Source organism: Serpula lacrymans, assembly GCF_000218685.1.
Source record: "Serpula lacrymans var. lacrymans S7.9 unplaced genomic scaffold SERLAscaffold_6, whole genome shotgun sequence".
In the NCBI taxonomy this organism is placed as follows: domain Eukaryota; kingdom Fungi; phylum Basidiomycota; class Agaricomycetes; order Boletales; family Serpulaceae; genus Serpula; species Serpula lacrymans.
In genome coordinates, this window is record NW_006763295.1 from 109,709 (window position 1) to 126,672 (window position 16,964).

Here is a 16,964-nt window from a genome sequence, read left to right on the forward strand (position 1 = left end):
GTTATGAGTCAAAGGATACCGCAGCCTAACCATACTGCGGGCCTCTCCGTTCTTTGCTTTTGACAGATTGGCGCCACTTCGCGGTGATTAAGATATCCATCACTCGTAGTATAAATGTCTTCCAAGCACGAAGGGAGCATAAAGGGCATCACTGTATTGCGACGTCGAACATAGAAACAACTACTCTCCAGCTAGATATTCCAGATTGATGATTTAATCTTGAAATAGGGGTGTTATAGGGGTGTGTGAAGATGGAAGAATTGCAGGATTACGTACTGTAAAAGACTCCCCATGACGACTGAACTTGATATATGCGGCGTTCTATGATGCAGAGGATTGGGTGTGACACGCCCGATGCAAGAAGTAACGACTTCCATATCAACTCAGTCGTATTCGCCGCCATCGAGGCACGATTGTTGTACCTGAATTGAGCACTGAGTGCCAGCGGGTATGAGTCAGATTCAGTTAGTTCCTAATCATTGCGGTGGCTGATTCGACGCTGGAAAAATTTGTCGAATATCCCGTCGGACAGCAGCAAGTTTATCCTCAATTACAGCCTACAAGATATAATTTAACTTGGTTTATCACATAACAGAGAATATAATTCACCAAGTCAGTCAAATACCGGGTTCGCTCGAACTCGCCACGAAACCAAGCGATAGTCTCTGACCTTGCCGTTGGATCCGGAATGGCTGTCCCACGTTCAGATATCAGAAAAACAAGAGTGATAAAACACACATACATCTTGAAGTTCGTATGACATAGCGATAAAGATTAAGAGCCCTTTTCTGCAGGATGAAATGCTTCAAGCCAAGGTTCTGCATGCGGGGGAAAGTGAACTAGAAATTCATGCAGTGACGAACTTTGCAGCGGAAACAAACCTTTCGTCCACGTGACTGTCGCGTAATATCGAACCTCTCTGTCCTTAGTATTCTGAAACCAGGCTTTTATTCCATTACACTGCTGTAGTTTTGTCAGTAGTCATATCGTGGTGCGCTTTATTCTGGTTTCATTGTACTGATATTGAATTATACTTTTTTCTAGCCGCGTTTGGTACCAGACGTCCTCGTTTACATGTCCTCTACCGGTACAGGTTCGCATTTGACAACCTCCCGGATAAACCGTCTCCTTCGTCCCCTGCGAAGCAAATGCACGAGTCTCGCATCTCTATCTATTCCATCTTCTAGTAACTCAGCTCAAGCTACATACTCCTTGCGTTCATCTGGTTGGTCACCTGACGACCAGCCTCCGCTTGCCTTGCTCTTACCTTCCGCGGGTCGCGGTGTCAAAGCTCGTCTCGATTCCGGTCCAGCACATGAATTTGAACTCTCGCGCAGGATATACGCAGTACGCGACTCTTTTCGGAACGTCCTTCAAGTGGCACACTGCAGGCCATGCTCCGAGCAAATACCAAGTCTCGCAGCTCTATGTTCTGTAGTTGTCGGGCAGCTCATGCCTCTGAAAGAAGAAGATCTGGCTGAATGCAGTGGTGATGAAGAATCAATGGATGAAGATGAGGTTATGAAGCTTGTAGACGAGATTTATGAGTCGGTTCCTTTGCATTATCGAAAGTAATTGGACTTTTTCATCAAATGTTGTATTATGTTTACTTACCTTCCATTTCCAAGGTGGTCGATTGCTTCTCATGCACTCTCACTGATACTAGACTGCTGCCCTCACCATCATACTCTGCTCAACATACTCCTAGACGTCTGCCTTTCTTACGGCCTCGTTCACGAATCCCACATTCTACTTAGATCCATTTTTGTCGTGGCATTACGCCCGTCTAGGCTTGGAATTCCCTTGAGTCATCCTGCTCACATTGGATTTCTTACGGACCTCCACCTTCTGTGGGTTGGTCCTAACAAGAAACCTTCTCATCCGGAGACTGTGAAATTATTTCCTGACCTTGCGTTTGTCAAGTCGCTTATCGAAGTCTTTCTTGTTTCTGAAACAAGCGGATTCTGGACATGCAAAGCTGTTAACAAATTAGCCAAAAAGCTCAAAACTCAACATTTTCCATCCTTTGTTTATTTGGTCATGGGATTAGCTCAGACCATCATGAAGCTGGAAACGAAGGATCGGAGAAAGTCAGAAAAAAACAAGGATACCAACAACGAAAATACCGATGGCCTACGGCAGCGTCTAATGACGTGGACGAATCAACTCTTTGATGCTTTGTCGAGTCGCGCCGACTGTCTGTCCGCGGGCGAAGTTCTGAGTGACAGCTACGATGCAACAATAGCGCTCCTGCGCATCATGCGTGAGGGTAGATTACACGCTACCCGCAAAACGACTATCTCGCCTCAGCTGGACGTCCCCGATTCTATCATTACCATTTCGACATATGCTTTGTTCACATTCCCAACCGCTGTTGCTAATTTACAAGCACTCCTAGAGCTCCTTCAACAAACCTCGCCAATTACCGCCACGTTTTCCAAGCTCATTGCCTGGTTGTCGTCCTGCGAAATTGAAATACCCACTCAAAACTTTTTGAGTCATTTTGTATCCCAGCTACGAACTTTTTCGATCATGCTTCAATCATATTGTTTACTAAATCTCGACGCATCATTTTGGGCTTGTGCTCTCAATCATTTCGAGAATGTAGTGGTTGTGGGTAAGCATGGGACTAGCCAGGATGTTGGAGTGTACAGGAAAATTTTAATACAGGCCGTTGATGAGGCGGAGGAGAGGTGTTTTGGTTCTCAAAGGCCAACAATTGGGTCCTCCACCCCAGATATGACGCGACAGGGGAACATCGAGAAGCGTGGAGGTCAAGACAACGAATGGGAATGGGAAGAAATGGTAGGGTGTTGGATACGGAAATCGCCTCCTCAGAAGAAACAAAGAAAAGGCCACGAAAGTCCCATTTTCTTGAGACGTCTGCTACGAAAACGCGCTACGGCGCCCATAGTTTCAAGGCCTGAGAGGTCCACTTCTGCATCTTCGATTTTTTCCTCTGCCTCTACAACCATATTCTCTCGTTCCCCGTCCACTCAATCCTCCGCCACCCTCACAGAGCACTCGGATGTCATATCAGATACCGATGACGACACAGATAATGCTGTTACGTTTTGCCCTTCAACAGGTCCTCATGCCTTACCCAAAAGACGGGTATCCAACTTCGCATCCATCCTTGCAGATGCACAGATCAATCGTACAGTTCTACACCCCAAACTAAATTCAGCACATGTTATATCAGGAAATTCTATTTCATTACGAAAAGTCACCGCCGGATTTCAAACACCCTTTCGCCGCGTAGGTCCCTCTATCTCGGCACCGCGGAGGGAACCTTCTACTCCTATTATACTTCCATCTGACGATTCACTGGACCTTTTTGCATACGCTACCTCATCGCCTACACATGTATGATCACTGATTATCATTTCCGGCCATATCTTACATTCTTGTGGTTTTGTTGTGTTTTTGCATATCTTCATAATTGTATCTATACCTGTTGTGACCAATATGTGTCAGTCTAGAGTTGATGTGAATATATGTTAACGGACATGCTATCAGTCTGATATATTGGTTATCTCGAGATGTAGAATACGTGACCTGTTTCTTTCCAGCATGTCGGAGCTACTGAAATGTCAATGCATGGACAGCATCACACCATATATCGACGTGTGATCGAATTGTGATCTACACGTTGTATAAGACTATGGCTGGGCATATATATGTCTTGCATACAAAGATATTCAGAGGAACGCGTCGCGCCAATCTTCACACATCACGTGAATAGCACGTGACGGAAATAACTTACGACTAGAACTGGACTCTCTTCAAGTTTAACCACGACCATGTACCGCGAACCAAATCCAGCATTCACCCAGTCGCTGCAGAAGAACGAAATCCTGCGGGATCTCGCCATTTTTCGTGCATCTGACATAGATCTCTCGAAGCTTATTCCTGATGAAATTAATAAAGAAACACGTCCCAGCGAGGGTGCTGACGCTGTTGAGGCGGAGGCTATCAGGGTATCCACCGAGCGTTCATATGAGTTTGTAAAGGAAACACGGGCGGTACTGGATGCGTTCAATAGAGGTGATCCGGAGGCGCAAGGCAAGAAGATAGAGGAAATTCAAAGCAAGTTAGAAGAGGTGATCAAGGATTTATCTAGTTTGAGACCTTAGGCAAAGAATGCGCCGCTCCCCACATCACCATTCGCTGCTCGGTTCCAACCAAAGTAGTTATTATTATCATCTAGTGATCTTGAACTCTGCTCAACCACTTTGACAGATTATCGCTATCAGTCATAAGGTTATCGCACATATCAAGCCCCAAGGAACATCTGCTATATGGTCGGATCTAGTAAGTACAGTGTCTATGCATATCATCACGCAAAGTTTGATCCAACGTTGTATCTTATTCATCAGCCAATTGTTGAAGCATCATATGTATGTTTCATAGTCTCAGGCACCAATATGAATGAATACTATTCTCTGGTCCAGTGGAACTCCCTTCTTCACCAGCTCTTTGGAAGCCCGGTTTAAAGCTCTCGCAGCATTTGTTGCGCTTATACCTAGTTTGAGAAGATTACCATAGAATCTCTCTACCATGCAGCCTACCACTTCATCATCAACAGCCCACATCGTCCCGATGACACTACGAAAGCCTGAAAACTGCATTCCAGCCGCTAAGTGTATGACTTCATCAGGCATATTCTCGTCACCCACAGCCGTGTAGCAAGCTGATAAAAATGCGAATTCTCTATGCACAAGATCGGCTTGAATAATGATCTCCAGGCGTAGTGGGTTTTCATGCATGGCAAAGTAGGAATCATATGGATTTAACGTGTCCTGTTTTCCGTGACATGCAAGATGAATCCAGCTATGATCTCGAAACCCGCATATTGCAGCTTCCCCGGTTGCCTCTTCGCCTTTGAGCTGGCGAAAAGGCATCGATGGAAAGATTAATTTCCTGACGGCTTCTAGCTCCTTCTCGACGGACTTGAGCTCACCCTGCTCGTTATTCCTACTCGGCCTTGCCTGCCCAATGGCAAGAAAGGACTGAGTCTTGGAGATGACAAGTTCATGCCTTGACCTGATCAATGCGGATAAGGTAGGAGTATAGGATGATATGTAAATAGATGACAAGTTTGGCTGTCCTTTCGGGTACGGCCCCGCAGCATGCAAAGGCAAGGAAGTCAGTCGAGAAGTTGGGCACCACCAAATTCGCGAGCCTCTGGGCACAATGTCCTGTAATGCTTGCACGATGGGATGAACAATGAATTCCCATAGATCACGCAATATGGGGGTTATTTGCTGCTCCCTCTGTTTTTCTTCACCTAGTCCTACTGTGTGTCTGAGGGCTTCTGCAAACACTGCTGACAGCGATGCAACGGCTTGGCTAGTTATGCCTAATGGGACGAGTTTGATTGGTCCAATCTCGAAGACGATAATGGCGTCGCAACGATATTGGCTAGTGTTGACAATAATGACAGGTCCGTGACTAGCCGCTTTTTGAAGTTCAGCAAATGGAGTAGGCTGCAAAAAATTGCTAAAACCATCAATCTGCCTAATCTCGTTGACTACACTGTCCCATTCTCGTCTCAATCCTCGATGTGTGTATGCCTCTTCATTCGTTGACGCATGGAAAACTTTATTGGGAGAAGCCCCACCTCGTTCAAGAAGCCGGCTTAGATAGTCGAACCTGTTAGCAAGATCCCTTTCTTTAACACCAAGAGCACGAAGTCTGTCGAGAGGCGTACGAAATCGTGCTAGTTGCGCCCAAAGCAATGCTCTTCCTTGCTCTAGGAGCTCTATTGCTACATGCGACAACCCTCTTTCAATTGCACAAGATGCCGCATCTGAAGCTAACGTCGGAGAAACAGCAGTTCCACGGATTTGATGACGGGAGGCAAGGGAGGGCGCAAGTACAACATGGAGATCAAGCAAACGTAATGAAGTTGCGTATGCCGTTAGCTGAGATGCATGTCCTCGCGCCAAAGAGATCCATTCCAACGAAGACGATAATCGGAGCTTCGTACTGGCAGTGGGATGATTAACGGCTTTGTGGCAATACCGAAGACCTTCTTCTCGATCATCTTCTCTGTGGTGCATGAAGTACTTCTGGAAATACGCTGACTTATAAGTGAGGTATGCGATGTACAATCCAGGATGGTCGAGTGGCAGAAGGACTTTTGCACAATCGAGATGAGTCAAAATGAGATTGAAGTCGGCAGGATCATGGAGAGACTCGAAACGCAATAGTAGGACGTTAGCAAGGTTAAGGATAAACGAAGGGCGACGAGGATGACCAGATGGGCACAGCTCCACGGCATTGGTCATATAGTCGATGGCCATGTTCAAATCGACCATGTTATGGGAATGGCCATAGCGACTGTGGAACGTACCACCGAGATTGTTATACGAACTGGCATGATCCCGGTGCCCTGGAGGAGAAACAGCAAGAGCATCGTAGAAGTACTTGATAGCTAGTTCGAGGTCTTCTTCGTCTTTGGATAGATTGAAGCGATCCGAGAAAGCTACAGCAAGATTCTTAAGTAGCGTGTCTCCCTCTGTGTTATTAGGTGAGAATTGTCGTGCTTGTAGAGCTTGCTCGAAGTACGTAATAGCTAGATTAAGGTCCTTCGCATCACCAAACTCGTAATAAAGGTCTCTCACTACGAGTCCTAGACTGTTAAGCGAAGTAGAACGCTGGAGGTGACCCGGGGGGCGTAGTTCCAATGCATTAATGCTTCGACGTGCAGCTTAACGGCCAAGTCAAGATCTGCTACATCACCACGACTACGAAAACGATTTCCTCGATCAAGTCCAAGCTCTTTGAGTAAGCCACCACGATAGGGATGGCCAGGAGGACAGAGCGAAAGAGCTTCGTCTCCGTAAGAAATGGATAAATCAAGATCCCCCATATCGCCATAGTTATCAAAGCGATTGCTCATATAAACACAAAGGTCTTTGAGAACAGCGTAACGATGAGTATATGTTGGTGAACATAATGTTAGAGCTTGCTTGAGATACTCAATAGCCATATTCAGACCTTCAATGTCGCCCTCGGCCAACGTGTTTCTAGAGCACCACTAAGGTTTATGAAAGAGCTGAGACGATCGGGATGATGGGGGAGAGAGACTGCTTCCGATAGGTAGACAATTGCGAGCTTCAAATCCTGACTGTCGATCTGCCTTCTAGAACGAGTGAACAAAGCACCACCAAGATTGTTTAGCACGCCAGCATAGTCGGACTGATCAGGACTGGAAAGTCGCAGAGCATCAGCGAGATGTTTAATAGCCAATTCGAGATCTGCATATTCTGCAGTCTCATCGCCATGATTATACCGACTCCAGAAGGCAGCACAAAGGTTTGTGAGAAGAGTGATACGATCAGAGTGGTGTGGGTGGGTTAAACACATGGCGTCGGTGAAGACATTAATAGCAGATTCAAGGTCATTGATATTATTGCTTTTTGCGAATAGATTATACGATGCTAATCCCAGGTCTTTCAGTAGGCTCAAGTGTGTGTCAGTGCCCCGCGGAAACAATGTTACAGCTTCGTTGAGATATTTAACAGCCAGTTCCAAGTCTGCAACTTGGTCCTGTTTCCGATATCGGGCCTGGAGAAGGCCAGCTATGTCTTTGACTAATGTTGCGCGATCAGTATACCCCAATGAAAGGGATTCACTGGAATGTATGATTGCGACATCACCGATTGAAGCGATGCCATAACGCAAGAGATAGATGGTATAATGACAACGGGCGGTCGGGGTGGCTGACAGCTCTCATCACCAGAGCCTCGTTATGCCGCTGTATTGCTAGGTTGAGATCAGATAGATTATCATTTTGCTTGAAACCAACCCAAGCGAAATCAGCAAGCTGTGTAATCAACGACGAACAGTCGATCACGCGAAAAGCATGCCTTTTTTGCTCTGCATCGTCGCAATTGATAGCGAGATCATAGTCTATTGCAAGTTCTTTTTTCCCCAGGAAAGCACCCAAAGCGAAATTTAATGTCCTAACAGCAGCGCTGTAGAGGTGATGCTTTTCTGAGTATCGTTCTAGCACTTGAATGAAGTTCTGAATCGCTTTGTCGAGGCCAATGCGAGGATCATTGTATTGCATGTTGAGAAATGCATCGTCGGATGAACCATGCGACCAACGGCGAACAAAGCGCGGATTTTTTCTTGCCTTTAACTGGCGTGAACAGATAGGCTGGTGTATGAGGATATCGCTGAGTTTTGGCTATAACGTTCTATAATGAGTTTACGCAGTAGAGATGAGACCAGACGCACTTTTATTTTTGTACAATATGTCTTTGTAGTTTTTACGCAAAAAGAAGACTGACACCTGAACATATAAAGTGGGAATCCATGAATTCGCTAATATTGTGGTTACAACAGCACTACGTACCCTGCTGGAGATTTATCGATGCGAGAAGACTTGGAGTTGAGGGCGTCAATTTCGATGCCCATAGCATGAAGACGATATAAGTGTTCCCACAAGCCAATGCTATTGCCCAGGATGTTTGCATTCGGCGTTCCCTAAACAAACCCCAAAGTCGTGGATGTGGCAGGAGCGTAGGAATGCGAGAGCACGCCTTAGAGGCATGGCATACAGCATGTATAAAGCACCAGGAAGGCGCAGTCAAAGAACTGAGAAAGGCAGTGGACTATATTCTTATCCACAACGTGATCTTGCATTCAGTAGAGCTCGAAAAAGAAGATGAACCACGTAAGCTGCCATCATCGTAAGTGATACCGTCGGAAGGTGTGTCAGCTTGAATATATCGGGTGATTGACAAGGAAATGGTGAATACAAGAGGCGGTAATGGCGAGGGTAGTCAACGTTGTTCATCCTGGAGAACAAGGCATTGAAGACGACTAGGACCTTGCGTGTATACAAAGTTTAGGGAGTATTTGATGCCAGATCGATCTAGCGCTGTCTATAACAGAATATGACCAAACTTGCTTGCAAGTGCCTGTACCTTCTGCAACGTGTAAGACGCAAGGATTATGATAGAACTCCTTTCTGTCCTTGAAGCTTGGCACGAGATCCTTGTTTGATGAAAGATATTCAAATTGGGAAACTACGGCGAGGCGTAGCCTGTTTAGTCTAAGGTGAAGCCCAAGTGGTTGGACCCTACACGTGTAGGCAGCTGCGTGACTTGCCTCGATGCCAACGTTTGCAATGATCCGTGCCTCCTGCTAGTTTCTGGAGCAATATGAAAACATTCGTCCAACCTACCTTTTTATGTATAAATGTATAGCATCATTGGGACCCAAGTCACGGTAGCAGAGCCAGTTGTGTTGAGCCGATACATTCGGGATCAATTTGATAGCCATCCAGTTTCAATTTCGGCTGTTAGCTGGTCGTTATCTTCAAGTTGCACTTGCACAAGAACATTGGGAAGAGAACAAGCCGCATCCGAGTAAAGCCGCAGATAGGGCTCTTATAGGTAACAGGCCGTGGAAAGCTATTTCAGACGTGACTGTAGAGAAGATTTACGACCTGCGGCATGATGGTACGGGATGAAAAGCGCATATAGGGACCGTTTAGTGAAAGTTTGGTACGAAAAGGTGCCATAAGAGGATGTATGTGGTGGCGGTGTGATGAAGCATGGCAAGCGTGATATGAAAGATTTACTTCTATTATGTATTTTAGCGGGAGCTCATAAGGCAGCATCAGTTCCGATTTTGTTTCACACGCGTCTCAGCGCGGACGATTCGCTTTTCACGACCTTCCTCTCTTTTTCTCCCAACGCCGACGACGAGCTCAGCGACGACGACAGCGACGACAACGTTCTCAACGACGACGACAACGATGCTGCCCGACACAAGCGCGGTGCTGCCTGTCGCGATCTTCGCCATTCGCATCGCTTCTCCTGCACTTGTGTTTCTTGCCACTCTATCGCTCATATCCACCCGTCCTCCCGAACCGCAATCGCCCTCACCAATAACTTCCGTCGTCGTCGCTACTCGTATCCCCCGTCGTGCTTTTATTCTTACTTTTCTCTCTCTTACCTCTCTCACCTACCTGCTCGACGGTCTTGCTTACGTCGCCTACGCAGTGCTGAACAAGACTTGGCCGCAGGGTACCGGTCTTGAAATCAATGCCATCCTTGGCCTCGCTGGGTTTGCTGGTCTTGCTGCTCTCGGCGCATGGAAAGACATCAGCGGCGTTGAATTCTGGTCGCGCAAAAGGGTCAAGTCCAGCATAGGTCTCACATTGGTTTTAGATATTGCCCAAGTGGTCCTCTTAGGTATCACTGTCGCTAGACGAGGTATATACTCCGTCAACCGCTTCACCACTAAATCACTTATTGTTCTCCATAGGACCTCACCCCATTTGCAAAATTCCATACTCTATTTGCGTCCCAGACCTCTTGCACCTTGTACTCCCAGCTCTCCGTGTCCTTATCCTCCTACCCCTTTTCGTCGCACTGCTCATTCCCCGAGTTGTGTATCAACCTACATATACCGAAGAAATCGTCGAGGCTGCTGCTCCTACTGACTCGACTCTCCTACTTTCTTCCGAGGACGGTGCGCAGGCATCTGCCGGGCTTTCGCCTTTCAGCTCCGCAGCGGGCGAGGTTAGCAAGTATGGCACATTCAGTAGCACACAGTCAACTGGACCTACCTCAGGACCAACCACACGTGCTCACTCTCCTGCTCCTGGAGAACCTCAAAAGGTCTTTGGTACTTCCGTTTGATTTATCAATCTATTAACCGCTTCTTTTGAAAATAGCTTGTCAAGCCGGAAATCGTGCTCGATCCTTCTTGGACCGAAATGGTCCAACGCATTGGACGTCTTGCCCCATACCTCTGGCCTACGAAGAGCGCACCTCTGCAACTTCTTGCTGTGAGATCATTCATTACTAAACCTACCTGATATATGTTTATATATTTCATTCTAGGGTTTATGCATTATACTTTTGATCCTCGGTCGTGCTGTTAACGTGCTCTTGCCATTGTCCCTTGGAGAGTTAGTACGCACCTTCGAGGATAAAAGTGGTCGGTCTCCCTGGTTCTATCTTTTCGGATATGTTGGTTTGAGATTCTTGCAAAGTGGTGGAGGTATCGCGGCTCTGCGTGATGTAAGTGTGGTGGCGTACTTAATGTCTATAGTGCTCACATGCATTTGCAGAGCCTTTGGGCTCCCGTCATGCAATACTCCGACCGTGGTATGTCGAATTCGCTATCACTCGTGCGATGTAGTATCTGATGCTGATATCTACTGAGTGCAGAAATGTCACAACTGTCGTTCGACCACTTGCTGAATCTCTCTTTCGCTTTCCACATGCGTCGTAAGACTGGTGAAATCTTGCGAATTCTTGACCGTGGTTCTGCAGTAAATCGCACCTTTGAACTTATCTTGTTCAACATCATCCCGACATTCTTCGATATAATCATTGCTCTTGTCGTCTTTTGTGTAATGTTCGATTGGACGCTTTCCGCCGTAATTTTTGTGGTGATGTTTGCGTATGGTAAGCTCTTTCGTATTCATAAAGTTATATTGTTCATTAATATTTTACTCCAGTGGCTGCCAGTGTCGTCCTCACCAGATATCGCACAAAACTGCGTAGGGAAATGAACGATCGTGATGTTGTATGTGTCTTGGATAATGTTTTCGTGACTGTCCATTTAATACAACACAATCACAGGTAACTCGCGGTATTCACACTGATTGCCTGCTCAACTACGAGACGGTCAAATATTTCGGTGGTGAGCAACATGAAGGTGAACGATACCGCGACGCTATCAGACAGTATCAATCTCTTGAATACAAGGTCATGGGTAAGTATAGGAAATCTTCTGGTGAAAAATGTACTGACATGTATTTTCAGTTTCGCTCAATCTTCTGAACCTCGTGCAGAACTTTATTATCGTTAGTTGTGTCCTTGACTGTTCATTGAGCGCTGACTAATGGAACGGATAGACTCTTGGGCTGCTTGTCGGATCTATGATCGTTGCCCTCCGCGTTACTCGCGGTCAGTCTTCTACAAGTGATTTTGTAATCTTCATCACCTACCTCTCCCAAGTGAGCGATGCTTCTTCTCTCTTTTTGTTATGTAACGGCTTACCTCTTATAGCTCTATGGTCCCCTCAATAACCTCGGATTTGTTTATCGCTCGGTCAACCAATCGCTCGTTGATACTGAACGCTTGCTTAAACTTCTTAACGAGCCTTCTGATGTCAATGATAGTCCAGATGCTCCAGATCTCATTGTTGACAACGGTGAGGTCGAGTTTGGTAAGTGGTCACGAGGTATTATAAGGTATACATAAATCAATTATTATCTGTAGAAAACGTCAGCTTTTCTTACGATGGTCGCACCACCGCCCTCAACGGAGTCTCCTTCAAGGTTCCCAAGGGCTCTTCTGTTGCCCTCGTTGGCGAATCTGGTGCTGGAAAGTCTACAGTCCTTCGTCTTCTGTATAGGTTTTATGATTTGAAGCCGGGTGAAGGGCGTATTTTGATAGATGGCCAGGATATCCGTGATGTTACCCAGGGAAGCTTGAGGAAGGCCATTGGTGTGGTACCTCAAGATTCTGTCCTCTTCAATTCCAGCATTGGTTATAACATTGGGTACGTCCATACTATTTCCGCCGCGCCAACACGAGGTATCTCATCTTGTATGGATAGATACGGCAAGTTCGGTGCATTACAAGATGAAATTGAAATCGCCGCTCAAGCTGCGCAAATGCATGAACGCATTCTGAGCTTCCCTGATGGCTATGACACGAAAGTTGGCGAACGTGGTGTGCGGTTGAGTGGAGGCGAGAAGCAGCGAGTGGCGATTGCAAGGACGTTATTGAAGAATCCGCCTATTTTACTCCTTGATGAAGCTACCAGGTTCGTATCAGAATCTTATTTGATTGTTTTCAAGGAATCACTAAAACCATTGGCCATCACAGCGCACTCGATACCTCGACTGAAAAAGATATCCAGAAAGCTTTACAGAACTTACAGCGTGGAAGATCATCGTTGTCGATTGCTCATCGTCTCTCCGTGAGTCTTACACCTATATATCTTACCCTTCGCAGGTGGACTAACATATATTGCTATAGACCATTGCTTCTGCAGACATGTATGTAGCCACAGTAACTGGATATCAACGTAATTAAACTGACGACATCTGTAGCATTCTAGTTCTCAAGGATGGACAAATCGCCGAACAAGGAAGTCACAAGGAATTGCTCGCTTTGGATGGTATCTTTGCCTCGATGTGGGCCGATCAGATATCTTCTTCGGAAGACCCTGTTTTCATTACTCAACCGGACAAGGACGTAGCAGATGGATATGATGTTGGGCAAATTGAGGCTGAAAGACAAGCAGCCGAAACTGAGACACAGCCCGCCGCACAAAATGAGGGTGCAGAACAATCGACCATTGTTGACTCTCCTCAGGTGATCTCGGTACCTCTGGAGAATGTCGATGATGTCCCTGCAGTTGAATCGGAAGGCGTACCCGCCCCTGAAGAACCTCCAGTGGTACCCTTGAAAGATACCGAAGCAACTATTTCTTTCCCATCTTCAGATGCACCTACCGCTTTCCCCTCCACTGAACCTGAAGTATCTGCTTCACCAGCACCCCTGGCATTCCCTATTTCAAATGATTCGGGATCACAACAGGCCCACTCGGAACGCGCTCCCTCACAGCCTCATGCTCCTGGTGTGACTTTCGGCGCTAGTGTTGGATCCCCACCATCGCGTACTGGTACTCCTGACCCCGAAGGGGAACCTAAGCGCAGACGTATTGGATCTCAGAACTTCCAACGATTAGCGCGACGGATATCAGTAACGGCTCGTTCAGGAACTGTGTCTAATATCCCGTTCTTGCCTGGTCTTAAACGAGATGCTTCCACTGTGTCTGCCAGCTCAGCAGCGAAAGATGAAGGGGCAGAGAGCAGCGCACGTAACTCGAACGACAGTCCAGCAGGCAGCATATCCAGTGACCCACAAGCGGGTAAGAAGAAAAAGGAGAAGAAAGATAAGAAGAGGATGAGCTTTATCTAGACGAAGCTCTGTGTTTGCTGTTTGGATCCATGTTCCTGGTATATACACTTATTTACGAATGGTTTCTTTGCTATTCATTTTTCCTCTTTTCACGACCTGTTACGACTCCTCATGCTTCCACTGTCTTCACTTTGTTTACTTTAGTAGTGAATCTCGTGCCATCTCCATTTTCCCGTTTCCATCTGCTACCTGCACACCTTGTTTCATATTTCAATTTATCAGAGGCAATTCCTGCATACTTCTCTCTAACATGACATTACATCTGTCTAGAAAATAGGATCTCATTCGGTTTCGGTTTTGTTTATATGCTTAGATGCTTAGATGGGTGGCAAAGAAAGGGGTAGTCCAGAAGGGTCTGTGCTTTAGAGTTCATCGCGGAGTTTGAAACACTTGGAGATATAAAAGTCGCAGTTGCGATCGCAGGCACTCCTTTTCACCCTCTTCTTAACCCCTCACGTCCCTTCGTTCTGAGTTTCGGTCTCGGTTTCGTTCAGTCTCGTGTACCAGGATTCAAGAATTATTGTATTATCTCTGTGGTTATCATGTCTGCAAAGATTTATGTTGGGTCAGTCTGTGCTTGCGTGTTTATGTCTAGCCACGCTTCTCCTGTCTCCGAGGGGGAGCGGAACTGATAGTGGTTTGCTTTGATTACTTGGTGTAGCAATTTGAGTTGGAACACGACCGATGACACTTTACGCCAAGTCAGTGTGATTTTGTGTGCAGTTGTTCTTGCGATGACCACGAGTCTGCGCTACAATCTTGTAATGGTTACGGAATTTTTTGACGATATATTGTCTTGCTTTTTCCGATTATAGGCATTCGGCAACTTTGGGCAGGTCCTTGATGTACGCTATCTTACCGAGAGCTTCTCGTCATGATTCGAGATCTCGTGGCTGAATATTGTATAGTCAATCGTTATGCGCGACCGTGACACTGGTCGTTCTCGTGGCTTTGGTTTTGTGACCTACAGTTCAAATGAAGAAGCTGAGGCTGCCATCATGGGCTTGAATGAGCAGGAAGTCGATGGCAGAAGAATCAAAGTTAACATTGCCAACGCCAAAGGTGGAACTGGCGGAGGCGGAGGTGGAGGCGGCTACCAGTCTGGTGGAGGAGGAGGCTACGGTGGCGGAAGCTACGGTGGTATGTCGATCTAACTTGCAATAATCAGCAATCTTCGTTAAGCAATTGCCTCATTGTAGGTGGTGGTTATGGCGGTCGGGGTGGTTACGCCCAAGGCGGTTATGGCGGTGGCGCCGGATTCGGCGGTCAGGGCAAGCATTCTTTACCCCATTGCATTGATTTGCATTCACTTACTTCTCCTCTCCCAATTACAGCAGGTTATGGCTACCAGGCGCAAGGTGGTTACGGCGGTGGAGGTTACTAAAATGTCCTTGCCAGTAAGTTGATCCAATCATGCTTGTTTTATTCATGCTAAACGTACATAGTTTGCAGCTACCTATCATTGTATTGCAGTCATGCACTTCACCTATTCTTCACTTATTGATCTTTTTTAGTTTCTTGTGATCTTTGTTTTCCTGACTCACTCATCCACACAAGATTCGTACCACCACTGTCTCTCGTTTCTCTCTGAGCACTTGTCGTTTTTGTCCTTGGCTTGCGTTCCCAGTCTCGGTTTTACCACAATCCGGCTTGTACTTGTATGATTCTGATATCCGCTGTTTCCTCATCTGTCTCCACTCCGTTCGCCGTGGGTGGGTGTGTCATCTCTTATTATCATTGTATTATTTGAACGAATGAATCCGTACTTTTGATGCGCACTGGCTCTGAATATCATGATGGCGCTGTAAGTGCATCCTTTCATGCTCCATTTTTCGCCCATACCATACTTGCTAAACAAAAACATTCAGAAGATCAGCAGGCTTCAACGTTCTAGCAACGCCTCAAGTACGTTCCCCAGCCAAGTTCTTGGAGTTCGCGGGCCCTAGACGCCGGGGATGTGACTGAAAGGATTGAACGCCATTTGATTGTGATCTGAGCAATCAAGGATGTTCTGTGGTGCCCCATCAGTGAAATGGGGCTCGTTCCCATGCAGATGCTGGTTCTCCGCATTGGATTCTTGTCCTTTAGTGGCGACGCTTGCCCAAGAGATGCGACGTTCGGATTAGGGGAGGAAAGCCAACCAGAACCTATGGATCGCAGCTATCTTGAGACTCAGGGTGATCTCTCCGATGGCAGATGTGGGATATGCCGAGGTCTGGTGAAATCGAACCCTTATCGATGAACTTTCAGCTTCCTTTCACGCTCGTCCCAGATTGGGTGGAAGGAGTTTGAAAGTCGTCTTTCCACTATATAAACTGGTCTTCACAGTCGTTGCATCTCTTCAGCTCCTGCTTCCTGCCCCCATACCTTTCCAAAATTTTTTGTCGTTGTTCTGATTTTGCGTGACAATATCCATCATGTCCACCAAAGTCTATGTGGGGTACGTGTCCAATCCATCAACAACCCCTCAAGCACGCACGATCTCTCGACGCTGATACTTCGTTTTCGATGTTGCTTGCAGAAATCTGAGCTGGAGTACCACCGATGATACCTTACGAGAAGTCAGTGTTACCCTGATGTCGCAGCGATGCGGGTTTTCCTCGCGAATCTTGTCTTGACACTATGGCTTTTGCACCCCTCTTCTCATAGGCATTTTCCGAATATGGCCAAGTCGTTGATGTGCGCTGTCTCACCGAGACGTCTCCACGTCATGTCGAGATGTAGTATCGCTGGCTAAATATGTTTCAGTCCATTGTCATGCGTGACCGAGAGACGGGTCGTTCCCGTGGGTTCGGATTCGTAACCTTCTCCTCAGAACAGGAGGCCGAGGCCGCTATCAACAGCCTCCACGAACAAGACCTTGATGGCAGAAGGATCAAAGTTAACCTTGCCAACGCCAGGCCCTCTGGTGGAGGAGGCGGTGGAGGTTACGGCGGTGGAGGAGGTGGAGGATACCGCGGTGGAGGAGGAGGTTACAGCAGCGGAGGTGGA

The 16,964-nt window shown here is 46.7% G+C and overlaps 7 protein-coding genes across 7 annotated transcripts; 4 read left to right on the forward strand and 3 right to left on the reverse strand.

Annotated features, from left to right (window-relative positions):
• Positions 1-1,070: 1,070 nt before the first annotated feature.
• Positions 1,071-3,384, reverse strand: SERLADRAFT_414842 (uncharacterized protein; the record flags this gene model as incomplete). Its single annotated transcript, XM_007317188.1, has 5 exons — positions 1,071-1,137; positions 1,268-1,425; positions 1,822-1,861; positions 1,909-1,978; positions 2,415-3,384. The coding sequence occupies 5 exons, from the start codon at positions 2,500-2,502 to the stop codon at positions 1,071-1,073; spliced, it is 423 nt and encodes a 140-aa protein (XP_007317250.1).
• A 409-nt stretch (positions 3,385-3,793) lies between these two features.
• SERLADRAFT_464836 (uncharacterized protein) lies at positions 3,794-4,409 on the forward strand (the record flags this gene model as incomplete). Its single annotated transcript, XM_007317189.1, has 3 exons — positions 3,794-4,189; positions 4,243-4,314; positions 4,380-4,409. One exon carries the CDS (start codon positions 3,804-3,806, stop codon positions 4,134-4,136), a length of 333 nt encoding a protein of 110 aa, XP_007317251.1.
• A 110-nt stretch (positions 4,410-4,519) lies between these two features.
• On the reverse strand, positions 4,520-8,835 carry SERLADRAFT_414844 (uncharacterized protein; the record flags this gene model as incomplete). Its single annotated transcript, XM_007317190.1, has 6 exons — positions 4,520-4,525; positions 4,572-6,662; positions 7,006-7,601; positions 7,855-8,200; positions 8,251-8,305; positions 8,369-8,835. The coding sequence occupies 6 exons, from the start codon at positions 8,428-8,430 to the stop codon at positions 4,520-4,522; spliced, it is 3,156 nt and encodes a 1,051-aa protein (XP_007317252.1).
• An 830-nt stretch (positions 8,836-9,665) lies between these two features.
• On the reverse strand, positions 9,666-10,123 carry SERLADRAFT_464840 (uncharacterized protein; the record flags this gene model as incomplete). Its single annotated transcript, XM_007317191.1, has 1 exon — positions 9,666-10,123. A coding segment is annotated over one exon (219 nt), but the record flags the coding sequence as incomplete, so codon positions are not given.
• Positions 10,124-10,732: 609 nt separating this feature from the next.
• Positions 10,733-14,294, forward strand: SERLADRAFT_355557 (uncharacterized protein; the record flags this gene model as incomplete). The annotated part of the gene is made up of 14 exons (XM_007317192.1): positions 10,733-10,816; positions 10,872-11,051; positions 11,102-11,138; positions 11,202-11,441; positions 11,495-11,562; positions 11,619-11,751; positions 11,802-11,842; positions 11,894-11,995; positions 12,048-12,207; positions 12,261-12,543; positions 12,601-12,810; positions 12,873-12,966; positions 13,026-13,045; positions 13,100-14,294. The coding sequence occupies 14 exons, from the start codon at positions 10,745-10,747 to the stop codon at positions 13,971-13,973; spliced, it is 2,514 nt and encodes an 837-aa protein (XP_007317254.1).
• Positions 14,295-15,054: 760 nt separating this feature from the next.
• Positions 15,055-15,722, forward strand: SERLADRAFT_464843 (uncharacterized protein; the record flags this gene model as incomplete). Its single annotated transcript, XM_007317193.1, has 5 exons — positions 15,055-15,113; positions 15,173-15,244; positions 15,308-15,370; positions 15,419-15,437; positions 15,488-15,722. Coding segments are annotated over 5 exons (363 nt in total), but the record flags the coding sequence as incomplete, so codon positions are not given.
• Positions 15,723-15,921: 199 nt separating this feature from the next.
• SERLADRAFT_386575 (uncharacterized protein) lies at positions 15,922-16,245 on the forward strand (the record flags this gene model as incomplete). The annotated part of the gene is given in 2 exon segments (XM_007317194.1): positions 15,922-15,958; positions 15,972-16,245. 1 exon segment carries the CDS (start codon positions 16,006-16,008, stop codon positions 16,213-16,215), a length of 210 nt encoding a protein of 69 aa, XP_007317256.1.
• Between the last annotated feature and the right edge of the window lie 719 nt (positions 16,246-16,964).